This window comes from Rutilus rutilus (genome assembly GCF_951802725.1).
Source record: "Rutilus rutilus genome assembly, chromosome: 2".
In the NCBI taxonomy this organism is placed as follows: Eukaryota; Metazoa; Chordata; class Actinopteri; order Cypriniformes; family Leuciscidae; genus Rutilus; species Rutilus rutilus.
Window position 1 is genome coordinate 59,066,580 of NC_140210.1, and position 27,500 is coordinate 59,094,079.

General features: G+C 43.4%; 4 protein-coding genes across 8 annotated transcripts in view; all 4 read right to left on the minus strand.

The window, feature by feature from the left end:
- The window catches only part of LOC311286453 (apoptosis-associated speck-like protein containing a CARD), a 467,220-nt gene that overhangs the window by 274,040 nt on the left and 165,680 nt on the right, over positions 1-27,500 (minus strand). The gene's annotated exons all lie outside the window — the stretch shown is intronic.
- On the minus strand, positions 3,465-13,955 carry akap8l (A kinase (PRKA) anchor protein 8-like). Of its 4 annotated transcripts, none has more exons than XM_084402526.1 (13): positions 13,847-13,955; positions 12,260-12,310; positions 11,919-12,147; positions 10,238-10,739; positions 8,699-8,813; positions 8,550-8,608; positions 8,426-8,459; positions 7,944-8,037; positions 7,700-7,841; positions 6,048-6,153; positions 5,532-5,662; positions 5,349-5,444; positions 3,465-4,287 (listed from the first exon to the last, which is right to left on the minus strand). In XM_084402526.1, the coding sequence occupies exons 1-13, from the start codon at positions 13,866-13,868 to the stop codon at positions 3,913-3,915; spliced, it is 1,956 nt and encodes a 651-aa protein (XP_084258652.1). In that variant the 5' UTR covers positions 13,869-13,955; the 3' UTR covers positions 3,465-3,912. The 4 variants fall into 4 exon arrangements, with proteins under 4 accessions (XP_084258652.1, XP_084258651.1, XP_084258650.1 ...); XM_084402525.1 differs by having other exon boundaries at positions 7,917-8,037; XM_084402524.1 differs by lacking the exon at positions 13,847-13,955 and having other exon boundaries at positions 12,260-12,350.
- Positions 14,425-21,505, minus strand: mvb12a (multivesicular body subunit 12A). Its single transcript, XM_084402633.1, has 10 exons — positions 21,377-21,505; positions 20,612-20,707; positions 20,454-20,537; positions 18,674-18,773; positions 18,452-18,581; positions 17,057-17,197; positions 15,794-15,909; positions 15,542-15,600; positions 15,204-15,263; positions 14,425-15,034 (listed from the first exon to the last, which is right to left on the minus strand). Exons 2-10 carry the CDS (start codon positions 20,705-20,707, stop codon positions 14,972-14,974), a joined length of 849 nt encoding a protein of 282 aa, XP_084258759.1. The 5' UTR covers positions 21,377-21,505; the 3' UTR covers positions 14,425-14,971.
- olfm2b (olfactomedin 2b) overlaps positions 22,074-27,500 on the minus strand; it is an 8,436-nt gene continuing 3,009 nt past the window's right edge. Inside the window, exons 4-7 of one of the 2 annotated variants that reach the window (XM_084402594.1) lie at positions 26,311-26,530; positions 26,078-26,184; positions 24,443-24,557; positions 22,074-23,177 (exon numbers count right to left, since the gene is read on the minus strand). In XM_084402594.1, the coding sequence (XP_084258720.1) occupies positions 22,597-23,177; positions 24,443-24,557; positions 26,078-26,184; positions 26,311-26,530 (1,023 nt within the window). In that variant the 3' untranslated portion in view covers positions 22,074-22,596. The remainder of the gene's footprint in view (positions 23,178-24,442; positions 24,558-26,077; positions 26,185-26,310; positions 26,531-27,500) is intronic. The other variant, XM_084402595.1, reaches the window with a different exon arrangement.

The following is a 27,500-nucleotide window of genomic DNA, read 5'->3' on the forward strand; positions in this document are numbered from 1 at the left end:
AATATAAAATAGTTCCAGAGACACTTGTTTGCTGCTCCAATTAGTTATCAATTATGTCTTTAATGGATAATAGTTGCATTAGAGGGCATGAATGGTCATTTTGATTTGTTAAATCTACACCTCAGACATATGCGTCATATTGCTTATATGCTAGTATGTCACATTAAAAAAGAGATTTTTTACTCTTTTTGAACTGTTTGTTGATTAGTTACATTTACAAATAAACGAGGTAAAATGTATGATGAGCACATCTTCATGATTTCTTAATATTTACTTTCAGAAAATTGCTTCCTGTTTTCACTTTCCTTAAAGCCATCTAGGATGCAATTATAGAGGTCAGTAACTGTATTCTCTCTCACAAGAAGCATTTATCGAATTTATACTTAAATACAAAGTAAATGTATTTCGTTACATTCCACCACTGGTTATTATTAACAAAATGTATTGTCACAATATTGCTAACTGCGTCCCGGGAGTTGTTCTCAGCTCTACTCAATTTTATTTATATAGCACCACAAGTCAACATTGAACTTTTATTGTTTTGTTTTTTTCATTTGTATCATTACATACATTATATTATTCAAGTAAATTGACAGTTATAGTAATCTGGCAGTTTCTCAGTTAAATAAATCGGTCGTCACCAGTACACAATGAATTCTGGGATAGGCAAGGCAGCGAAGGGTGCATCTGTTGGCTCCTTCATTTCACGGCGAACGAAGAGCGCATTTGACGGAGCGTTTGAATCGGGACAGCTTTCGCCACGGTCTTCAAAACTGGGGCACAGCTATTGATATTATATACAGTGAGGAAAATAAGTATTTGAACACCCTGCTATTTTGCAAGTTCTCCCACTTAGAAATCATGGAGGGGTCTGAAATTGTCATCGTAGGTGCATGTCCACTGTGAGAGACATAATCTAAAAAAAAAAATCCCGAAATCACAATGTATGATTTTTTAACTATTTATTTGTATGATACAGCTGCAAATAAGTATTTGAACACCTGAGAAAATCAATGTTAATATTTGGTACAGTAGCCTTTGTTTGCAATTACAGAGGTCAAACGTTTCCTGTAGTTTTTCACCAGGTTTGCACACACTGCAGGAGGGATTTTGGCCCACTCCTCCACACAGATCTTCTCTAGATCAGTCAGGTTTCTGGGCTGTCGCTGAGAAACACGGAGTTTGAGCTCCCTCCAAAGATTCTCTATTGGGTTTAGGTCTGGAGACTGGCTAGGCCACGCCAGAACCTTGATATGCTTCTCACAGAGCCACTCCTTGGTTATCCTGGCTGTGTGCTTCGGGTCATTGTCATGTTGGAAGACCCAGCCTCGACCCATCTTCAATGCTCTAACTGAGGGAAGGAGGTTGTTCCCCAAAATCTCGCAATACATGGCCCCGGTCATCCTCTCCTTAATACAGTGCAGTCGCCCTGTCCCATGTGCAGAAAAACACCCCCAAAGCATGATGCTACCACCCCCATGCTTCACAGTAGGGATGGTGTTCTTGGGATGGTACTCATCATTCTTCTTCCTCCAAACACGTTTAGTGGAATTATGACCAAAAAGTTCTATTTTGGTCTCATCTGACCACATGACTTTCTCCCATGACTCCTCTGGATCATCCAAATGGTCATTGGCAAACTTAAGACGGGCCTTGACATGTGCTGGTTTAAGCAGGGGAACCTTCCGTGCCATGCATGATTTCAAACCATGACGTCTTAGTGTATTACCAACAGTAACCTTGGAAACGGTGGTCCCAGCTCTTTTCAGGTCATTGACAAGCTCCTCCCGTGTAGTTCTGGGCTGATTTCTCACCTTTCTTAGGATCATTGAGACCCCACGAGGTGAGATCTTGCATGGAGCCCCAGTCCGAGGGAGATTGACAGTCATGTTTAGCTTCTTCCATTTTCTAATGATTGCTCCAACAGTGGACCTTTTTTCACCAAGCTGCTTGGCAATTTCCCCATAGCCCTTTCCAGCCTTGTGGAGGTGTACAATTTTGTCTCTAGTGTCTTTGGACAGCTCTTTGGTCTTGGGCATGTTAGTAGTTGGATTCCTACTGATTGTATGGGGTGGACAGGTGTCTTTATGCAGCTGACGACCTCAAACAGGTGCATCTAATTTAGGATAATAAATGGAGTGGAGGTGGACATTTTAAAGGCAGACTAACAGGTCTTTGAGGGTCAGAATTCTAGCTGATAGACAGGTGTTCAAATACTTATTTGCAGCTGTATCATACAAATAAATAGTTAAAAAATCATATATTGTGATTTCTGGATTTTTTTTTTAGATTATGTCTCTCACAGTGGACATGCACCTACGATGACAATTTCAGACCCCTCCATGATTTCCAAGTGGGAGAACTTGCAAAATAGCAGGGTGTTCAAATACTTATTTTCCTCACTGTATATATAGATAGATAAGATATATATATAATAGAGTTTGGTGTCTATAGTTGTAGCTTTAGAATCAGCATGGCACCATGCCAACAAATCTGTTGATGTGTTATTTGAGAACAGTTGGGTTCATCAAAAAACTTTGAATAACTTTTTGCCTGCAGATAATCTGAGCCAACGTTGGTGAAAATCAGACCATCGAGGACGAGTCAGGAGAAGTAGGTTTTTCGGAAACTTCAAAATGGCGGTAAAAGGGATGTGACGGAAAATGACGACACCGGGCCGAGTCGAATCGCCTTGAGCTCCAGGAAAATTGTGTTTTAGAATTTTGTTTCTATCTCTTATAGTTCACAAGTTATTAACATAAATGTGAGTTTATGTTAGAGGAATTGAGTTAGAGACTCCAAATTTGCTATGGTGACTGTTCAGACTGTGCTCTATCAGTGCACCAAATATCATAACTTTCCCGCAAGCGGATCTATGGGCTGCCATAGACTCAGGAGCGGGAGAACACTAATGATGGCCCCTAATGAATAGTGTCTTCAGACACATTGACAGAATGGCTTGTTTATGCTTCAATGGCAACCTAAGAATTCATACACTTACCTTACAAAACCAGACCTCTGAAAATGTTTGCGTGTGTGTGTGTGTGTGTGTGTGTGTGTGTGTGTGTGTGTGTGTGTGTGTGTGTGTGTGTGTGTGTGTGTGTGTGTGTGTGTGTGTGTGTGTGTGTGTGTGTGTGTGTGTGTGTGTGTGTGTGTGTGTGTGTGCGCGTGTGTGTGTGTGTATACAGTATATATAACAAAAACACTTAATTTCCACCTCTCACTTTTATTTGGACCCTGCCGTCACTCTTAATGTGTTGTCTCTCTCTATACCCACTAGAACACAGTGTTTGATAAAGAGTGACTTCAAAAGAGCAAAATATCAGTTAAACACACTCCCGTCAATGTTGTATTTTTACTAAGTTGGAATAAGCTGAACAAAACAGATTGCATCGTAACAAAATGAAACTGAATATATACAGCAGAACATCGACACTCGCTCAGAAAACACTCACACACACTGATGACTTTACAGACATTTATTTCCTCAACACAAGAGAAAAACAATGAGTGGAAATTTGAAAAATTAAAGTATTTAATCTCTACAGGCCACGTCCATAAAACCAAATAAAAAAAACGAGCAAAGAAAAAAAGAGAGAAGGAAATTAAACGTTTTACTTCAGCGTGTAAAGACGTGACAAACTGAAATCATCTCAATAGCACATCAACAGTCACATGACGCACGCGTGTATCTAATCGGACCGAACGGGACACAGGCGTAGAGAGGGGGCGGAGCAATCCTGTGATTGGATGAACACAAGACGACTGGTCAATTCTGATTGGTCCTCAGGCTGCAGAGTGCATTCTGGGAGATCTGCCCTGACCCAAGGTCAGTTTTCATATAAAGTTCAAAAGGAATAGGATGTAGAACTGACTCTCCAAACGAACGCTAATCAGCGGTTTAGTTGGCGGCTACTCGACGGGCGCGGCGGCGGCGGCGGCGTTAGCATCTCCTATCGCTACTGCGTCTGCGCTAACGGCAAGCTCCGCCTCCTCCTCGCCCACCTCCACGCCCTCCACTCCCTCCTCCTCCTCCTCCTCTCCTTCACCCGCCTCCACACCCTCCTCCTCTGTGGCTCCACCCATCTCCATCTTCATTTCCTCATCATGCCCCGCCCCGTTTCCCACAGCTTCTGCTACAGGCTCCGCCCCCTCTGCCTGAGGCTCCTCCTCTTCCTGTTTGACCTCGTTCAGGCTTTCATTGGTGAGATCGCCCTCGGACACGTCCATCACCATGGAGTCCTCGGGATCCTGGTCGTCCTGGTTACCGTTGAACGGGTTTTCGCCCTGCGAATTAAGCGAAACTCGTTAACTCGAGCAATATCTCAAACATACTGAACGAGAGCACAGTTGAACAAAATGCTAAATTAACACCAAACGCTACAACGTAAAAAATTATTTTGTAAATAAAATGAACGTTATTGGAGTACGTCTACTTTAACGATTAACTCAGTAGTAGGGATGCATGATATATCGGCCACCATATCAGTATCGGCCAATATATATCTCATTATCGGCCCGGTAAGAGAATTTGTCCGATATATTAAAGCGATAAATAATGGATGATTTCCTCCAGCTGAGACGCTTCAGATGCGCAATGTTCACCATGATGGGTTTGAATTGCTTGAAATATGATTGGAATCACTTCAATACAGTTATGTGCTGTCATAAGGCTACATAAAGTTATAGTGAGAGCATCATAATTGAGTACTTTAAATGGTGAAACTTTCATTTTTTGTAATCAGGCTTTAAAAAAATTATATACAAATTTGGATTTAGATTTATCGGCCAATATATCGATTATCGGCTTTTAAATATAAAGAATTATTGGTTAACGGTATCAACCAAAATGTTCATATCGGTGCATCCCCACTCAATAGTTGAGTAACTTGCCATTTCTTTATAATTGTTTGCAAAAAATAATAATAACAATAACAACAACAACAACAACAACAACAACAACTTGTTTTTTCACTTTTACAACAGCAGCTGAAAAAAATATTTTAACACTAGGCAAAATAAATGGACAAAGTTGAATGTTCTCAAATGGACAAACAATGAAATAATGAAGTCATTAAACAAATCTAAATTAAAAACTTAAAATTAAAATGAAGATTTGTGTTTAAAATGCTGAGGAGTATGAGACAACAAGTTGACTGGAATAATAAAGTAACAAACAAAACAGTAGAAACCGATATCTTCAGGAAAAATGCTTAAATATCGGGGGGAAATGGCTATAAACTGATTAAACCGATTAAGTCTACCAAACGTAGAACCAAATTTTAAGATGCGGTCTCGTTAAAAACAGAAGAAGTACTAAATATGGCGAGTATGAGTATGAGACGAACCTTCAGGTAGCTCTCGAGCTTCTTGCCGATGACCTTGTGGTTGAGGATGCTGCGCGCCACAGACAGACTCGCCCTCTTGGACTGCTCCATCATGCCCTGACACACACACACACACACACACACACACGGGTCAGACCAGCATCTCTCCAGGAGCTCAACACACCGATCGGATGCGGTGGGTACCTTGCGGTTGTAGTTGTGGTCCGAGGACTTGAGGTGTTTCTGGATCAGCATGTACTGCATGGGGATGAACACGTCACACGCCGCGCAGTGAGCCGCCTCCACCTTCTTCATGAAGTGCTCCATGCCCAGATCTACACAGGAAGTGACATCATGAGCTTCAGGCCAGCAGGGCGGTCACAATGGCTGACAATTTTATTTTCAAATTCTAAAAGGCAAGACTTAATGGTGGAGGAAAACAGTGCTGTATTGTCTCCTGTGCCCACTAGAGGGCGCAATAAGCAAATATAAACCAAATCAATCGTCTTTTAAATGACATTCACTTTTTAAAGTGCATGAACTTTTGAAACAATTGTTCTTAAATAAAACATAATTTCCCTAATGTGCACGCAAGGACAACTGGGTTACACTGGTGCATAAAACTGTGTCCGTGCATCAGTAACCTGAGAACACACATGCTTCAACACACAGCGTAATGAACTACATGACAGGAAATGACATCATGAGAGATCCCCGTACCTCGCGTCAGATCCTGGTCTTTGAACACCTGACAGATGGTGGCGCTGTGGTTCTCCATCTGATTCACTCGCTGCTCTGTCTTCCTGAACTTATTGTTCAGATACTCCTATAAAACACCAGTATCGGTTCACTAATAACCCTTGTGCATCGCTTAAAGTGACACATAGGTCCAGTGCACAAAACATTTCCAAGTCCAAAAACTGTCATTAAAGACCCGTGGCAGATTAGTGTTTACGTAAAAAAAAGAAAAGTAAAAAAAAAAAGAAAAAAAAAAAGTTATATAGTTTTAGGTATATGACAATGATTTATGAACAATATGAAATATGTATTTTATGAAACATGTTGAACTCTAAATCTGCAAGAAAAACAAAGCCATAAATCTAAACAAGTTGTGTTCCAAATCTGAGGCGGATATCTCCAGAAATGAGCCGAATGTTCCCAGTTAGTGCCAGTGAAGCTCCACTGGGCGGAGCGACTGAGTTACACGCTCTCAAATATTACAGGCACACGTTCTTCTTATTACACACATACAAACCACACTCTGACACACACACACATCTGCATAATTTATCCAACTGGCTCTATAATATGAAGCAGCAGAAGACAGGAATGAAGCGAGTGTTTGCTTTACAGGCCAAACCTGAGAAAATGGCAACATCTGGTAAAAGAAAAATAAAGTTTTTAATGAAAGCCTATTAAGAAATACTGCATCATTTTATACTTAAAGGTGCAGTGTGTAATATTTAGGAGGATCTCTTGACAGAAATGCAATATCATCTACATAACTGTGTTTTCAGTGGTGTATAAAGAGCTTATTTAATGAACCGTTGTGTGTTTATTAGCTTAGAATGAGGCGTTTCTCTCTACACACACCGCGGGTCCGCTTACATCCACGTTTCTACGGTGGCCCTGAACGGACAAACGCGTTTCGTCACTATGTTGTTCTTCGTGATAAGAAGCTTCAGCTAAAGTCAGTGAATAAAACACTGACACAATGATGAACAGGTGACAATAATATTCACAATAACATATCGCTTTACTGAATAATTAAGCAGACCTAATTTCTTAATTTATCTTTGTAAAGAATCCTCACTGCTGAACTGGCTACTCTCTGCTGTCTCAGGCGACGACATCACTTCCTGTCGGCCACCGTAACTTCTGTTGGCTGCAGTTCACAGCCTCACCACTAGATGCTGCTAAACTTACACACTGCACCTTTAGATGGCCTGGGAGTAAAAATTGCAGTTTTAATGGGGACATTTTTGTCCTTAAGATCCTGAGAGGAACTATTTTGTGTTTCTAGTGCAAAATAGATTTTTTTTTTTAAAGGAAATGGGGGTGAAATAGTAAAATTCTAATAGCAATACACACCTGTGCCAAAATGTATGCGGTCGGCATTAACACAGGCGAAATGATAAAAAAAAATAAAAAACTGAATGTGTGTAGAGAGAAATGCTCATTCTAAGCTAATAAAACACAACGGTTCATTAAGTAAGGTCTTGATACACCACTGAAAACATAATTATGTAGATGATATGGCATTTCTGTCGACAGATCCTCCTAAATATGCACCTTTAACAGGCAAAATGATAAAGGAAAAAAGAACTGAAAGACTAATACGTCGATGAGGCCGTTAAGGGAAGCGCCCGCACCTGCAGGAAGTCGGTGGTGGGCTTGGACAGCTGATTGGACAGGAACCTGAAGTGGTCCTTGTGGAACTTGCTCTCCAGGTGGGCGTCCATGTCCTCGCTGTAGAAGGAGCGAAACTTGCAGACGGAGCAGGCGAACGTCACCCTGGGAACGAGCGCACACACGTGAGCCTCACACACCCCAGAACACTCACCATACACGGACAGCAAAGAACCTGACCTGTGAGCGGACACTTTGACCCCTGACCTTTCAAAGAAGCCCCTCCTCTTCCTGATTTTTGATGCAGGGGGTGGAGTCTGCTTCGCCTTGCCCTGAGCTCCCTCGTCCTGATTGGATGTTGCTAATGAGAGAGAGAGAGAGAAACACACGTCACATCCAAACACCATGAGCGTCAACTTAAAGTCAAAGTTAAGTCATTTGCAGTGCAATTAACTTTTAATACATTTAATTTGAGAGGAATTTGAGTTAAATTAGAGGAGATTTAAGAGGAAGAACTGGGATTTTAATGGGCGTGAACTAGATCGTGCACACCAATGTCAGTTAATGGACCAATCAGAAACAGCTGGAGGCGGGACAATCCATTTTTGCAGTAGTTCTCGTTACATTTGTCCACTAGAGTGTTTAAAAAAACTGTGGTTGACTGATACGGATTTTTTTGACACTGAAATCTATATTCAATTGACATATTTAGCCCATTAAATAAAAGCAGAAGAAACCAGGAGACGCACCAGCACTCTCGCCTCCATCTTCTGCCCTGGAGTCCTGAAGAGCAGAGAGAAGCGTTAGTTGTGTGTCTGGAACGGTCAATCACATAAGCAAACTCACAGACGACTGAAATAAAGGTGAACGTACAGCAGCGACGGCTTCATTCGCCTCCTCCGAATCCCGCCTGTGTTCTTCGGTGGCGGCTTCTGAAACACAACACACTTATGAACACACACACACACACACAGAGGAAGCAGGAGATCAGAAGGCATCATGGGACACAGGTGTGCTCGTACCGGTGGCCCTCCTCTCCCTCGCGGTCTCGGTTTTGCCCATCTTGGACTCGGGCTCGTCGGCGGCGCTCAGGGTCTGTTTCCGCTTCTTCTGGCCGTCGCGCTGGGACTTCACCTGCTGCGTGACATCATCACATATGCAAATGAGATCTGAGGTCATGTGCGTGTGTGTAGTCATGAAGCTGAGTCAATGATGAGAGGATCTACAACAGGTGTGTTCGACTTCGACACGCGAACAACCGCGAGCGCAGGTCAAGAGCTGTCGGCTGGTGTGTATGGCGTCATATTTATCAAACGGATTAAAAATATAGATCCCAACTATTCGGCTTTTTAAATGGTTAATAATAGTTTAGGCTCATGCTGAACTTTTCTGACTATTATTGTACATCATCCTTCCCTCGCACTTTGTAACACATCTTTCCCTCGCGGGTCAAAATGACCCGAAGCCCTAAAATTATGCTTACTTTGTTTTTTAATGCAATTCTTTCTTTAAATTACTAGATTTGATCAATAAATAAATAGTAATTTAAGCACATTCTTCACATTATTTCAACTTAAATAACACAAATTCATGCATAAACCTTTTAATTCAGCTCCAAATATCTTACATTGGGGTGTCTTTGCCGACCTCTTGTGGAAAATAATAATATAAGATGATATTTCATGACTCTAGATGGCCTTATAGCTCTATATGGAGCAAACGAGCTGTTCCGCTGGGTCCTAAAGCCAGTTCTCTTCCAGTATGCATTCAGATACACATGTAGACATTATAAAATCATTTTTGGTCAAGTTTTAGCATTTCTAGTTTCTATCTTGAGCATTTTTAGGTTTTTCTATGTGTACTGAAGCATTCCTCGCATTCCGTTCATTCCTAAGGGGGTCAAATTGACCCGAGAGGGAAGGATGTGTTACTTTTTTAAATTTCAACCTTAAACCTTCTCGAATCCACTGAATATGTTTTGTGCATTCGTTGTTAAAGTGCGACAAAAGGGACCCGAGGGAAGGATGAGGGCAGTACATAAAGTGTTGAATAAAACGCGTTATCGTGGCAAACATCTGTGCATTTGACATTTTAGCTATGATTAAAAAAAATGTTAAAAAAACGTCAAGAAGCAGAGTGTGTCTGACTTCACGTCTCGGTTTTTAACTCCTCGTTGAAGTCGAAAAAGACCCGAGGGAAGGATGAGGGCAGAACATAAAAGTGTTGAATAAAAAGCATTACTGTTGTGTATTTGATGCTACGATAAAAACGCTTCTACGTCGTTACGAGAACCAAAACGTAACGTTTTTTAACTCCTCGAAGTCGAACACACCTAGCGTTTTTTTAAACGTGAACTATCCCTTTAACACACCCATTTATCACCGCCCTGTAATCATGTGACTCTTTACAATTATCCTCCAGTGTGTAACTAAGAGGTCAAAGGTCAAATGTGGGCAGGCTGGGGCTCCTCCAGGGGTTGTTTGTTTGGTGGGATGAATGCGCTTGATTGGCTCTGCTGATCTCTCAGCCCCGCCCCCCCGCAGGGAGTGGGAGGTACTTACTCGGTTCAGGGGTCTCTTGCGGCCGCGCTGCCGGTTGGCCCTCGGGCCCCCTCCGAAGCTCCGGAAGTCCTGGGGCCCGCGCTGGGACTGGAAGGCCCCGCTGTCAGGGTACATGCGGTTGGCCAGCAGCGAGGGCAGCTTTCCTCGCCCCGCGGGGGAGTGGCCTTGGCCTCCGCCCCGCCCACTTCCGGAGGAGGAGGAGTCCTGCCTGCGGCTGTAGCCGCGCCCTCCTGAAGCTCCACCCCTTCGCGGGGATCTTTGCCCCGCCCCCCAGCCGGAGCCCGAGAAGGCGGAGTCTCGATTCGACCGCATTTTGGCAGATCCGAATCCGTCAAAGCCGGACCCGCCCCCTCCAGCTCCGCCCATGACCCCAAAGGCCACGCCTCCGCGCTGGGCCATCATGTCGCCCCGGGAGTCGCTGTACCCAAAGCTACCGGATCTGTAGAGATCTCGGGGGCCGAGGGAGGCGGAGCGCGAGTCGAAAGACTCGTATTGGTCAAACCTGCAGAGGGAGGGAGGCGCAGAGCAAAGGTCAAGCGGGGGACCGACCATCGGCTGCATTTTCATCATGAGCTCTCAAGATGACAAACAAACTCAAGCCCTTCCACAGCCACGTTGTTTGTTTCTCAGGTGCACTGTGGGAAGGCTGTGGAAAAGCTTCAGAATGACTGGTTGCACAGATGGACATATAAGGCAACGAGGTGGAAACAGTGAGATAGCAGGGACTTCTAGGGGTCTGTGAGGGCGTCGTTAGCATTATCTGGGACGCTAGATCTGGACGTCTGAACATGAAACGGGTTTTTTTGTGTTCAAATGGTCAGGAGGGCATTTTAAAAGAACGTCAACTGCTTTTTAAGTGTTTTAGCCAAGAACTGAGCATTACCGTAGACAGCAAATCATTACAAAAAACAGCTTCCACAGGGTAAACGCCACATTTAAATTTACGATCAATTTAAGATGTACACTAGCGTTCAAGAGTCTCTTCTGCTCACCAAGGCTGTGTTCATTTGATCAAGAATACTGTAAAAACAGCGAAAGATTATTCCAACGTAAAACAGCTGTTTTCTGGACTTCTGGGGTCTGTGAGGGCGCCGTTAGCATTAACTGGAGCGCTAGATCTGTGAGGGCGTTGTTAGCATTAACTGGAGCGCTAGATCTGTGAGGGCCGTCTGAACATGATTTTTGTGTGTGTTCAAATGGTCAGGAGGGCATTAAAAAGAGTGTGTTCACCAAGAACTGAGCATAATCATTAAAAACAACTTCCTCAGGGTAGACGCCACATTTAACTTTTTAGAAAAACTTCTGAGGGGAAGATGTAAACTAGAGTCTCTTCTGCTCACCAAGGCTGCGCTTATTTAATCAAATATACAGTAAAAACATTGAAATATTATAATGTAAACCAGCTGTTTTCTATGTGAATATATAAAAATGATCGATATCCAACGCAATATGGCATCTACCCTGACTAGCCTACAAGACGACATCTAGACAGGATCTTGTCCAAATTTACAGTAAATTATCACCAATTATTATCAGACAAACTAGTGCGACATGAGAAAATAACTAAACTGAACTATTTTGAGAGTGAAATTGTATTGCATACAACATTTTAATACGCAAAAAAGCATAACCCCTGCATCTGTAGACATGCATGAGTGGTTGTGTGTGTGTGTGTGTGTACCTCTCCCGGGTGCTGCTCTTCATGCCCCCCTCCAGCTGCGTGAGCATGTCCAGGCGCTGGTTGATCTTGGCGATGACGGCGTCTGCGGTGGCGCCGGAGGACAGCAGAGATCCCCCTGAGAGACCCCTCTTCATGCGCTCGCTGGAGCCGTACCCCCCGCTGCCCCCGAACCCCCCGCTGCCCCCCGACATCGAGTCCTTATAGCCGTACATGTCGTAGCTGCCCGAGCCTGAGGGTTGAGTCGAATCGAGAATTGAATTCAGAGCTTGCAAATCGGACCGAACATCTGAATGGATACCCAGCCCTACATGATTCTGCATGTAAACTAAAGCGTGCCTCACCTCGGGACGATCCTCCTCCTCCTCCTCCTGATCCTCCCCATCCAGAGAATCCTGACCAGATCACAAACATGTACATGATGCACGGCACACATCCCAAACTCATCTCAAAGTACTAGAGATGCACAGATATGAACATTCAGGCCGATAACCGATAATTCTTCATATTTGAAAGCCGATAACCGATATATTGGGCGATAAATCTAAATCAAAATTTCTATATAATTTGAGAGCCTAATTACAAAAACAAAAAGTCTCACCATTAAAATCCATGTCCTATACACACAATTTTATATACTAGCCTATATCTCATTATGTATGTAGCCGATATGACAGACGTTTGTTGGACTTTACTGTATTTTCGTTTTTGAAGTGATTCCAATCATATTTCAAACAATTCAGAAACATAATGTTGAACAGTGCGCATCTGAAGCGTCCCAGTTGGAGGAAATAATACATTACTGATCGGCTTTAATATATCCGCCAAATTCTCTTATCTGGCCGATAACGATAACATTCAAAATGAGCATCAGCCAATACCGATATGGTTGCCGATATATGGTGAAATCTACAACTTATACACTAAGATGTCGTCGCTCTTTCCAAAAGCTGATAACCCTAGTACTGTATCATATTCGAGTCCTCTAAATGATCTTCATGATATACTCAATCTCCTCCAGTCTCTGAGACTCATATCAAGTAAAAAGTCTGTTAGCTGGAACGCTTATAACTGGCCAGGCCAGTGTAATGAGGGGGCGGGGCATTCACTCAAAATAACATTAAGACTGGACAGAAATGTAAATCTGACTCTTTAAACATGATGATGATGTCTGTTTTCCCGAGAGAAAGCGTATAGAGATGAACTTACGCAGGTTACACTAGACACGGATTTAAAGCCACAAAAGAACAATAGCATGAGGTCTTTTAAGATGGCAGTACACTCAAATAACTGTGAATACTGTAGATTAACACTGATATCCAAACAATCAACCGAATAATCGAACAATAGAGCAGCAGAATGGACACGGCAGCCATTTTACGACTAAACGCCCCCATTTCACCGATCCAGCACTCAGTGTCTGTTTAGCGAGGAAATATGGCGATTCTTCTCTTTCGATTCGCCATTTTAGACGCTAAACTGCAGAATTTATCGCTGCGCGTGAACTCGAGCAATCGGGCCTCGTGTAAAACATTTCACAGCGGAAAATCCCTCACAAGAAAAAGAAATATTATTAGTTTGAGCGATTTAACAATACGTTAATGGTTCGTGTTTCGAAAAGCGCGTTCGTGTGCGCGCTTCCGCAAGCAGACAATAACAATGGGATTTACGTCGACATTGACAACAATCGATGAAACTACACTTTAAAATGTAAATACTTACACAAAAAGGAAACTAACGGACTAATAAGATCTGTATGAATGATTAAAACGTTTTTTCCGCTTCATTTCGACCTGCGCCATTTCACGCACACAGCGAATCATCGAGCTGCGTTTCTCAAATACAGAGTAATACATGATGCCAGCATACAAACGATAGCATTAAACACAGAGAGATGCTTATTTAAAGTGAATAAAGATTAAATCACTAACCTGAAGAATATCCTCGGTCCATCCTGCAGCAGTGTCTAGTGTAGGTGTGACTGAAAGCGAGGCGGTCGGGCCAGTATCAGGCCGCGCAGACTCCGCCCACTTAAGGGCGTGGTCACATGACTGACGTGTGAACGAACCAATGATCGACTTCCAGTGGCCGGAAACAGCATTCATTATTTCAAAACAAAAGTATGTATTTCACTGTCTGGGATTTAACCATAGACTGGATTTAACTGTTGCGTTTAAATTAGGTGATAATCAGCATTAGGTGCTTCAGTTGTTTCATTTATAGACATAATACATACATTTATAATATCTATGGTTTCATTGATATGTTGGATAAAGCAACATGATATAATCACATTTGTTGCAGTTTTTAATGGATTGAGGAACTGATTTACTGGGGCTATAATCATTGTGATCCTTAAAATAACACATTTGTGTAGGTATAGAAAATTAATATTAACAATTAAAACGAAAAATATGAACTGGTAGTCTCAACATGTAAAATGTGTACAGAAAATGACTTAACATTTAATTTCCTTTGTGTAAACCTGCAAGTGTATTCAGCCAAAATCTGATTTTATAAATAATTTTTATTAAAATTCCACAAAATAGACAGAATTTCAGCAGAGCAAGTAAAAAGACTATCTCACAGAGCACCATCTGATATATAAAAGAGCATTTAAACAGACAAAAGAGTGATTCAGAGAATACAAGAGCATTTTTGGTCCCCACACTTCTTAAAATGTACACTTTATGAGATAAATAAAGAAGTGTAAATACACTGTTTAAATACTAAACTACAGCTCAAAATCCCAAATCATTTTGGCCTCATAATATAACATATCTCTTTGTCGAGATGCACTTTGATTCGCTCGTTAGTGTTTCGCAGAAACACACAAAACTGTAACATACACAGACATATCTACATAATGTGTGTTGCATGCAGAAAATCCTTCATGTTTAACAAACCCAGGCAAGAAACAGAGAACGAGAACAGCCAGAACCAGTAGTGTGAGAAAGACTTGATCATAAAACCAGAAAGAACCATAATTTCACGGTGTGATTGCATAGATCAGAGCTGATATGAAGAACCGAATATGATCTGAAGAAGGGAAGCGTTCAGGACATGGACGGACGGATTCTCTTCGCTGCCTGTTCTTCCACTGCAAACGTGTAGTTATACTGCAGAGAAACATCTGAGAGTCACTTCTGCTCAACCACACACAAATACACCAACAAAAACAAGGGCTTCAAAATAAAAGTCCTCAGCAGAGCCAGAGACAGAAATCTCTGAGAATAATGTCTTATTATCAGAATGATGAACTCAGTGAAGTGTTGCACAGGATCTCACCTCGTTCTCGATGTCCTGCACTGATTTGATTCGGATGTCACTCAGTGTGATCACAGACACCTGACACACACATCACACACACACACACCACAGTTCAGCAAGCTGTTATTGGTCACTTGATTATGATTGGTTAATGAAAGCATGCCGTGGTCAGAGATGTATGCATGAATAATATTTTTTTTCAGGATCTAAATTCTGTAACAACTAGCAAACTCTTTCTCCTCACATAATAAAGTCATTTACATATAAATAAAATCATTTCCTGAACTTTTTTACTGTTTACTGTGCCATGATGACCAGATGATTGCATGTAAATGAGTGATGCAGTGACCTCTGACCTTTGTGTTGGACTGAGACTCAAACTTGGGGTGTAGAGTGAAAGGAACACCATCCATCGCTGAGGGAACAGACAAACAAGAGTGACTGACATGTTTTTACTCGTACCACATGTGATTTATATTAGGAAATCTATGTACGAATGATGAACCATTATTAGTGATATCAAGAATAACAATGCATGATGTGTATGTGATGATATATACAGGAAACAGATTGAAAGGATGATGAAGTAAGTTTGCCTGTTGCTGTACCTGTGATACCATAGATGTTGCTATGGTTACCGCTGTCATACACTCCCTCTGTCGGCTTGCTCATGTCCAGCTTACTGCGCCGACGGCTGACTTTCGGTGGGATATCGGGAGCGTTGCTATGGAGACAGACAGTCAGAGGGAGAAAACCACAAAGCAACAGCCTAAACACTCTAGAACCTACACAGCAACACCCTAGAAACCACCCTAGAAACTACACAGCAAAACCCCATCTATCACCCTAAAACCCACATAGCAACACCCTAGCAACCAACCTGAAATATCTAGAACCTACACAGCAACACCCTATCAATCACCCTAAAACCCACATAACAACACCCTAGCAACACCCTGAATTATCTAGACACTACACAGCAACACCCTAAAACCTACGTAACAACACCCTAGCAACACCCTGAATTATCTAGAAACTACACAGCAACACCCTAAAACCTACATAACAACACCCTAGCAATCAACCTCAATGATCTAGAACCTACACAGCAACACCCTATCAATCACCCTAAAACCCACATAACAATACCCTAGCAACATCCTGAATTATCTAGAAACTACACAGCAACACCCTATTAATCACCCTAAAACCCACATAACAACACCCTAGCAACCAGCCTGAATTATCTAAATGATCTAGAACCGCAACACCCTATCAATCACCCTAAAACCCACATAACAACACCCTAGCAACACCCTGAATTATCTAGAAGCTACACAGCAACACCCTACCAATCACCCAAAAACCCACATAGCAATACCCTAGCAACCAGCCTGAACATCCTAGAAACTACACAGCAATATCCTATCAATCACCCTAAAACCCACATAACAACACCCTTGCAACACCCTAGCAACACCCTGAACATCCTAAAACCTACACAGCAATATCCTATCAATCACCCTAAAACCCACATAACAACACCCTAGCAACCACCCTGAATTATCTAGAAACTACACATCAACGCCCTAACCACAACCCCAAACACCCTAGAAACCTCATAGCAACACCCTAGCAACCAGCGTGAAGACCGTGAGGCTGCAGCTCTTCAGTCAGCACTAGACAACAGATCAAACACAGAACACAGTAAAGGTGCAGTGGTGGAGAGCAGCTGGGGATTCTGACTCTACACGCTGCTCTCCACACACAGCTGATTTGCATCGGCCTGATTTAGCAGTCAAATCATGCAAACACTGGAGTCTCTCACGCCTCACCAACAGACTCCAGTGTTCTCGCTGATGTGGTGGTACCTGGGTTTGAGCGGCTGGGGGGGTCCGGGGCCGTCCAGGGAGAGACTGCGCAGGTCCAGACTGACACTGCGAGGCTTGGCCTGAGGCATCGGGCTGGAGAACGGGCCCTTCAGACACCACACCACGAAGCCATTCATGTCCCTGACGCACACACACAGACAAACAAACACTTAACGGGTGAATGGACCGTCTGATAGTGCTGGGCGGTAGAACCAAACATTTATATCACTGTACTTTTCAAAATTATACCAGTTTCACGGTATATGGCGTTTTTTTTTTTTTCAAGCATGACTGGGTGTTAACCACATTTTCTACTGATTGAGAGAGGAGATACTGCAGTAGATCTAAATCTGAAAGTGCACCGTTTTGTCTTTCAAAAGTAAGAGTCGACTCTGAGCCAATGAAATGAATCGTTTTTCAAAGGAGTCATAAGCCGGTTCGTTGTGACGTCAAGGCGAAACATTAGCATATTGCGTGCGCAGCTTCAAACACAGCAGCTGTGAAGAGTCAGAGGTTAAAGTTCATCTTTATCATGATATCACAGCAGTATAATCCTAAACTTTTGCTGTGTTCCCTTTATTTCAGTGACGACTGCTTCTCAAATCTCAGAGTTCAATGCAGGATTGGCACACCGCTTGCTCTTCAAAGATGGTGTTCAAAATACTAAGTTTTGAGTTTTATATTGTGTAGGTCTCCTGCTAACTGGCTAACTCACGTTATCACTGTCTTACTGAAATACTACTGCTGATCAGTTGTGGGCCACTATTACCTAAAACTGTGTCTATTAATGCAGATCGTCTGTTGTTCTCACTACTTTGAGGAAAGATTAAGCATGGAGCAAGATTTGTACAGTTGCAACATCTCATACAATATGCCTCAAACTGAGTAGAGTATCACTGAGAAACACTGAGTCCTGCTCGAGTCGTCCTGATGGAGGTTCGGGTTCAATAACTAGTTCTTCCAGTGTTTCATCATCGGACTCGCGCTCGCATTGATATGGTCAAATCGACGCCATTGTTCGTTACTGTGTTTAGTTAACGGTGTAGGAAGCCTCAGGACACGCAGAGCTGATGTTGTTATGGCAATGGGCATTTATGTTTTCAAAGCGCGCGCTGTACGTAAACCAATCACAACAGACTGAGCTGTCTGGCCAATCAGAGCAGAGTATCTCACGGAAAGGCGGGATTTAGAGAGATTGATTCATCTGACGAGTCGTTTGAGAGTCATTGAAAATGTGGTGATGTGCAAATGTATATTATGAGGAAATTAAACAGTTTTTTGACCTTTGATGCATGTAAACCTGTTGTAGGAGACTCCACAACAACATTAGGAAACTTTAAAATAGCATAATAGGGGCCCTTCAAAAGTGGCGAGCCAGCATGGAGCGAGTCTCACCCCAGGCAGGTGTACTGCTGCACCATGGTCTTGTTCTTCGCCGTCAGTTTGAGATCTAGAACCGCCATCGTAACGCTGCCCACTGGAACCATCCGCACACAGATGCGCTTCTTCTTCCCCACAGACGCCTCTATACACACACACACACACACACACAGGTTTACTCTTCCACCGCACGTCAGAAGGTCAGGAGAAGCAGATCTGTCCAGTGAACCGTCTTACTGGGCTCCAGGTATTCTGGGATGTAACAGTAACCATGAGGAATCGTCTCTTTATCCGACATCAACAGCGCATCCGCCACGACCATCCCACCGGACAGATCCTACGAGACGGAGGCAGACGAGAACGAGAAAGGGGTGGTTGATTATGATTTGACTTTTCTAACTTTAGTTAGTGTGTAATGTTGCTGTTTGAGCACAAACAACATCTGCAAAGTTACAACGCTCAAAGTTCAAAGCAAACGGAGATATTTGCTTTTAAAGAAATGCTTTTTAAGGACTACAACAAACGACTAGTAGGGATTACAATGAGCTTCTTCACGGGTTAGTGACATCACAAACCCTTAAATTTACATAAACCCCACCCCCGGGAACACGCAGTCCTTGTTGAGAAGAGGTCAAGCTGTAGCATCCGTCTTTTCACATTTATTTATTAATTTTCAGTTCATATGTGTGAGGTAATCGGAGCTGCTAACACACACACACACAAGCTCTTGAAGCTCCGCCCCCTGTGCCGGGAGCAGTAGCTCATTTGCATTTAAAGGGACAGACACAAAACGACACGTTTTTGCTCCCCCTCAAAAAGTGACAACTTTAACATGCTGTAAAAAATGATCTGTGGGGTATTTTGAGCTAAACCTTCACACACACACTCTGGGGACATCAGAGACTTATTTACATCTTGTGAAAAGGGGCATTATAGGAGACAAAAGGAATCGCCGGTGCAGCACAGATGTCTACTAATTAAAAATATTTATTTAAGGTGCATAACAATAAATGACTAACGTTTCGATGTAATGTTACATCTTCATCAGAGTCCTTGGAGAGAATGAGCAATGAAGCCATTAATAAAGATCATCAACAGGTGTGATTAAGGGGGCGTTGGCCACCCAAAAATACACCCCTCTAAACCAAGGTGTCACACTCACACATCAATCATTAAAGGGCAAGTACCCACATACAGATCAAAAAAAAAAAAAAAAAAAAAAAAAAAAAACAGTTCACAATACAATGGGAATAAAAGTATATTCATCTTAGGTACTGTATTTTAATATGCTTAAATGTTTAGAGAAAGCATGTTAAACCCAATTCTTCATTTAGACCAAAAGGTTCTCGAGTGTTAAGTGTATGTATCCAGAACGCTTCCCTGCATAGAAGTTTATTGATAATATCACCACCTCTGGGTGGGGGTGTGATTTTCTCAATTCCCCAAAACTTCAATGATGCAGGGGAACCATGATTAGCCTGCTTATAGTGCCTCGCCATGGCATATGTTAAGTTCTGGGTACGAATTGCTGTTTTGTGTTCAGCTATCCTTAATTTAAGTTGACGTTTTGTTTGACCTATGTACACCAGTCCACAGGGACACTTTAGAAGGTATACTACGTGAGTACTGTTACAGTTAATGAATGAAGAAATAGAATATTTCTTACCAGTGCGGGGATGTGAAAAGTCTTTCGCATTGGTCGAATTAGAGCATTGCGCACAATTGCCACATTTATAGAAACCCAGAGGTGGGCTGGGAAGCCAAGTAGTAGAGGGTGAAATAATCATATCTGAGTGGACCAATCGGTCGCGAATATTGCGGGCGCGTCTGAAAATAAACCTGGGCGGCTCAGCGCAGATGTCTTTGAGTGTCGGGTCACTGTTAAGAACGTGCCAATGTTTGCGAATGATGTTCTTTATTCTTCCTGCTGCTGGAGTGTAGCTAGTGGAAAAAAATACTCTGGATGTCATGTGAGGCTTATTATATTAGCATTATAGGACCCTGTAATGCATCTCACCTTAGTGTAACACAGGAAGTATCCCGACTTCATCGCAAACCCCCGGATGAAGTTAGCGGAGCCTCCATCTTCCGTCTGACTGATCTAAACATACATGTGCGTGGTTAGTGACATCATATGGCCATGTGACCGCAAGTGTGAGTGGTTGTCATGGTTACCAGGTTGAAATGACTGGGACAGGTGGTGGCGTTAGAAGCCCAGGCCACCGCAGTGATGGGCCTGCTGGAGCCGCTCGACGGATCGTACATAGACATCTACAGACAGACACATTACGAGACGTTATTAATGATACGCAACTACGCCAGGTCGTAATTACCAGATTCCAACTTGTAAAAAGCATTCACGTCCCCGGGGAGCTCCTAATTACAACTTGTACAAAAGTGAATTTTCTGAGACCTCCAACTTGTACCACCTGACCACTGAAGATTGTTGATAGTGTTGCCTTAGAAACGCATGATTTCCAGTGGAGGACGTGATGCTCCGAGTAGAACGTCACGTGACATTTAGTATTTATGGTAAATATGTAATGGCGTGAACTCAGCATTACTGATCATGACATCTTAAAACTTACATCAACATGAGTAAATTTAAGATCATCATCAACAAAAGCTCACCATCATCGGAAAGAAAGAAAGAAAGAAAGAAAGAAAGAAAGAAAGAAAGAAAGAAAGAAAGAAAGAAAGAAAGAAAGAAAGAAAAAGAAAGTGATTTATCTTGACGTATAACGTTATCTCACGTCTATTAGTTAATCACACTTTTAATACTGTTTTCACTGGTTTATCAGCTCGACGCAGCGCGATCATCTTAGTTATTGTTCCATTAGGTTCAAACTCTCGATATAATCAGCACTAACACCCGCATTTAAACATTAGCCTGGTTACAAGCGGCTTTAATGAACACGAGAGGCGGAATTCAGTACTTACGGAATTACGTTGGTTATGAGGTTTATTCTCGATTCAAAACAGTGAAACTAAACTCAACTCACTCCCTCAGTCAAACAACAGGAAGAACCTAACGACTCCAACTCCCACGATGCACCGCGGCGACGTCACAGAGGACTGCGCATGTTCAGAGTTATAAACCGGTTCCTCAGCGGACTTCTAAGGAGCCTCGAGATTATTCGAAATAAAGATAAAACAGCGTTAAAACTACTAAAAATCAAGATAGCCTATTTCTTATTTTAACTCTAAAGTCAGGCAAATTAATAAACGTCCATGGGCATTTTTATACATTTCACAGATATATTTCTAGTTATGCCAAGTTCTAAATTGTTTCATCTTGTAAAAATTGTGAGTAAACACTTAAATCAAGAAATGAAAATGTAAACTACAAAAACAAATCTAATTGGAAATATTTAAATAACTATAGCAGTGTCTCAATGATACTACTACAATAACATTACATTAATGAAAAAATAAATGAAAGGTAAAATAAACAATTATATAATTAATACAAAGAAAAATAATTAATACAAAGGAATTTAGAGAAACAGCTCTTAATATTCTAGTTTCATATTTGTTGATTTTTTGCATCATAAATTTGTCTCATAAATATGTAAATGTAGGCTATATATGTAATATATAAAAACACACCAAAAAATGAGAACACCTGACACATGTATTTTTTTATTTGTTACATTTTTACAGACATGAACATACAGGAGGTACAAGTCACAACATTTTCTACTTTCCCCCCACAAAAGACGTTTCAGAAACTGAAGATGCATTTTTCCACTTTTAGCAGAGTAAAATATGATAACGTAAACGTCGGCCTCAGCTTTACATGCGTCAGTCATGCAGAATCATCAGACATATCAGTGATTTCTGCTGTCGTGCAAATGAACGACTGACTTTATGAATGACTTCAAATGAATGACTTAACTTTACATTAAGTAAATCCACTTCACCAGCTAATCACTCCTGGACAGCGATGCCATAGTGATACACAGAGCGACCGCAAGAACGGAAGTTCAAAGGCAATACTCTAAAGATGGCTGCGCTTGTTTCTCTGGCGCATAAGGTCTATAGTTAACAGACAGAGAAATGACGGCTATTGCATGCTGGGAAGGAACCAAAACTCCATCAGGTGACAGAATGGAGAGAAAAAAACAGGTGACTTGAGTCCCGGTAAACACACAACGGTGTTAATCAGCGTGTGGTTCGTCGCTGTCCCGGGCCGTCCTGATGAAGTGCATCAGCGTGAGCTCGTACAGCACCTGGTGTCCGTTGTTCCAGGTGTACAGCGCTCGTGTGCGCGGGTTGTAGTCCAGCATGGAGATGTGTGAGTACAGGTTGTGGAAGGGGATGTCGGTGTACTCGTAGGACGCCGTGTCCGTGTGGAAGCTGAAGTGGACCTTGGCTCCGGCCAGGTGCGAGTCGGTGACGTACAGCGTCCCGCAGATGAGGAAGGCCTCGCCGGCGCTGCGTTTGGGGAAGCCGGTGTCCCAGGAGCGCTGGACCTCGAGTGTGCGCGGGTCGAGCCGGCTCAGCACCAGAGTCCCGGCGTGAGGGGTGGAGCTGTACACGGCCCACAGGCCCAGCTCGTCGGCCATGAGGTCGATGTCGGAGGAGCCGCCCCACGAGTACGGGAAGGTGTTGTTGAACCCGGCCTGATGGAGCGGCTGCTGGTGCTGGACCACACCCGACGCCAGGCTATAGCGGATCAACACGTTACTGTGGTGTTTGGTGTAGTACAGGGAGCCGTTGTACACCACGTGACCCGTGCCTGAGACACACACACACAAACACACACACACAACACTGTTTATATCGCACAGTTCAGGAAAAAATATGGAATTAGACAGACAGACAGATTATAGATAGATACTGTAGATAGATAGATAGATAGATAGATAGACAGACAGACAGACAGATAGATAGACAGATGGACAGACAGACAGACAGACAGACAGACAGATAGATAGATAGATAGATAGATAGATAGATAGATAGATAGATAGATAGATAGATAGATAGATAGATAGATAGATAGATAGACAGACAGACAGACAGACAGATAGATAGATAGATAGATAGACAGACAGATAGATAGACAGAGAGACAAACAGATAGATAGATAGATAGATAGACAGACAGACAGACAGACAGACAGACAGACAGACAGACAGACAGATAGATAGATAGATAGATAGATAGATAGATAGACAGATGGACAGACAGACAGACAGACAGATAGATAGATAGATAGATAGATAGATAGACAGACAGATAGATAGATAGATAGATAGATAGATAGACAGACAGACAGACAGACAGACAGACAGATAGATAGATAGATAGATAGATAGATAGATAGATAGACAGACAGATAGATAGACAGAGAGACAAACAGATAGATAGATAGATAGACAGACAGACAGACAGACAGACAGACAGACAGATAGATAGATAGATAGATAGATAGACAGACAGACAGACAGACAGACAGACAGACAGACAGACAGATAGATAGATAGATAGATAGACAGACAGACAGACAGACAGATAGATAGACAGATGGACAGACAGACAGACAGACAGATAGATAGATAGATAGATAGATAGATAGATAGATAGACAGATAGATAGATAGATAGATAGACAGACAGACAGACAGACAGACAGATAGATAGATAGACAGACAGATAGATAGACAGAGAGACAAACAGATAGATAGATAGATAGATAGATAGATATATAGATAGATAGATAGATAGAAAGATAGATAGATAGATAGGTAGGTAGGTAGGTAGGTAGGTAGACAGATAGACAGACAGACAGACAGACAGACAGACAGATAGACAGACAGACGGACGGACGGACGGACGGACGGACGGACGGACGGACAGACAGACAGACAGACAGACAGACAGACAGACAGACAGACAGACAGACAGACAGACAGACAGACAGACAGACAGACAGACAGACAGACAGACAGACAGATAGATAGATAGATAGATAGATAGATAGATAGATAGTCATTCATACCTGCCCACGGGTGAGGAAGATGATGGATGATGAAGTTCTGTCTATTAGCGAAGTCATAGAGTGACTGATACTCCACCAGACGCCTGCCCTTCAAATACCCATCCATCACCCACACCTACACACACACACACACACACACACACACCTTTAAAATAAGCTAAAACAGCTAAAACTCAAGATCTTTTTGATGAAGATGAAGAACGTCTAGGTTACTAATGTAACGTAACGTGTAACGCCTCATAAGTAACCTAGACGTTCTCATCAGTCAGTCACGTTTGATGTTAAATCAGAACTGAACTGATGAATTGTGATCCCTATGGAAGACGCAACGACTGCTGCCCCTTCCAGCGCCCCGAGCGCTCGTTCGTGAGCGAGTCCAACTCCATACCAGATCCTCTGCACGGGGGAGAGTTTGCTCTTTTGCCAGTTGACCCAAAGCCCCAAGCGGCTGAGGTGTGTGAGCACCATGACTGATCTTGAGATGGGGCCAGTATGAGCCAGTCATCTAGACAGTTAAGGATATGAAAGCCCTCCTCCTTCAGTGGATTCAGGGCGGTCAGGTCTTCATAGAGACGCGGGGTTGTCTGCCACTGAGGTAAACCGGACGCTGCTGAACCTGGGGGGACTGAATCGCATAGCTGAGTCTGATCATCTGAGTGACCCAGCGAGACGAGCTGGTAAGCACTAGCCAGGCGTCCAGACGCCATGGGGCAGTGAGTGTGGTGGCACTCTTACATGGCTTCCCTGAGGGAGTGGCTGGAGACTTGGTCTCGACATTGGTTCAACTCGACATTGGCCTAGGTGAAGGCTTCTGCTGAGGCTGTGACGTCACACCTGTGTTTACTCTTTTAGGGAAACTGCTCTTTAGATGTTGAAGCACTCACACTCAGCAACCGTGACCTCCACTGGAACACGCCGTCACACCAACACACGTATAGGAACCCTCTTGTTCTACTTTACCCTGGAAACCCAGAGTTCTCGCAAGAGCACAAGTTGAATTGCTCAGCGAGTTACTCTGGCGTCAAGTAATGAAATACACTCTTGTATCCAAGCTGCACCAATCACATCGGGTTATCTGATATAGGCGGGCCAGAGATGAGATGACGACAGCACTATGACGTCGAAGTCATTAGTAAACATTGCAAGATGGCTATGGATGAATACCAGTTGTTTTAAACGGCTTTGGCCGCTACAATGAACGAGTTAGACTTGGCTTTTTATCTAAAAGAGGAACAGAAGACGCAGATCGAATCGTTCCTTTGCAAGAAGGGCGTTTTTGCTGTTTTGCCGACCGGATACGGCAGTAGAGTCCAATCTACCAGTGAGCTCCACTGGTAGCTAAGCGCATGGGGCTTGTTGTGATTGGTCGTAGTGTTATCCAATTACGTGCAGTGAGATTTTCAAATGCATGCTTGGTGCCGCCCCTCGAGCTGGCCGATTTTCATTAGTCGATGCCAGACCATTAATCTTTCAGATTTCTTTCAGATTACACAGGAACGATGAATGAAGAGCAGACATAGCGTCGAATGTGACTGATTGATAGGGAACCAGGATTCTTACCTGGAACCTGGATATATTTTTCTAGTCTGGTTAAACTACAGATGTGTTGTGTGTAGGATCAGATCTTTTACATACACGATTGTCTGAACTGTCAATCATGGTGTCCATCATCCATGATCCGAAGCGTGAGCCTGAAGATCTGATGGTGAGCGGAGCGCTGATCCCCGTCAACCTGCCACAACCTGACAACACACACACACACACACACACACTGTAAAAGTAGAGCAAGGTCATGGGTTCTATCCCCAGGGAATGAATGAACCAAAGCAGTGTAAGTCACTTCAGGTGAAGTGTGTGTGTGCGGATACCCAGCTGGCTGGAGCAGGTGTGCAGGTGTTGCTGCAGGACGGACGAGCGCTCCTGCAGACGTTGATAGTGACGGAGAGTGAAGAGTTCCTGCAGGACGGACAGAGAGTCCTTGAGTCTCTCCAACTCCTCCTTCAGAGACTCCAGCTGCCCCGAATCCGCCCGCAACCGCCCCGTCAGCGCCCGCAGGGGGCGACACTGAGACACGCTCCAGCGCAGATCCTGTGGAGGACACAAACAACATGTTACACACTGCTAACTCTGGGACCTTATATAGACAGGTGTGCGCCTCAGGTGGACTCCAGTCCAGGTGTAGAAGCATCTCAAGGAGGATCAGTGGAAACAGGATAAACCTGAGCTTCGAGTGTCATGGCAAAGGCTGTGAATGCTTATGTACAAACAACCTCAGAGGTCGAGTGTGAGGGTTGGTTTAGGGGTCAGAGGTCGAGTGTGTGTTGCTTGTGTGAGGGTTGGTTCAGGGGTCAGAGGTCGAGTGTGAGGGTTGGTTTAGGGGTCAGATGTCGAGTGTGTGTTGCTTGTGTGAGGGTTGGTTCAGGGGTCAGAGGTCGAGTGTGAGGGTTGGTTTAGGGGTCAGAGGTTGAGTGTGTGTTGCTTGTGTGAGGGTTGGTTTAAAGGTCAGAGGTCGAGTGTGTGTTGCTTGTGTGAGGGTTGGTTCAGGGGTCAGAGGTCGAGTGTGAGGGTTGGTTTAGGGGTCAGAGGTTGAGTGTGTGTAGCTTGTGTGAGGGTTGGTTCAGGGGTCAGAGGTCGAGTGTGAGGGTTGGTTCAGGGGTCAGAGGTCGAGTGTGTGTTGCTTGTGTGAGGGTTGGTTTAAAGGTCAGAGGTCGAGTGTGAGGGTTGGTTTAGAGGTCAGAGGTCGAGTGTGTGTTGCTTGTGTGAGGGTTGGTTTAAAGGTCAGAGGTCGAGTATGAGGGTTGGTTTAGGGGTCAGAGGTTGAGTGTGAGGGTTGGTTCAGGGGTCAGAGGCCGAGTGTGTGTTGCTTGTGTGAGGGTTGGTTCAGGGGTCAGAGGTCGAGTGTGAGGGTTGGTTCAGGGGTCAGAGTTCGAGTGTGTGTTGCTTGTGTGAGGGTTGGTTTAAAGGTCAGAGGTCGAGTGTGTGTTGCTTGTGTGAGGGTTGGTTCAGGGGTCAGAGGTCGAGTGTGAGGGTTGGTTCAGGGGTCAGAGGTCGAGTGTGT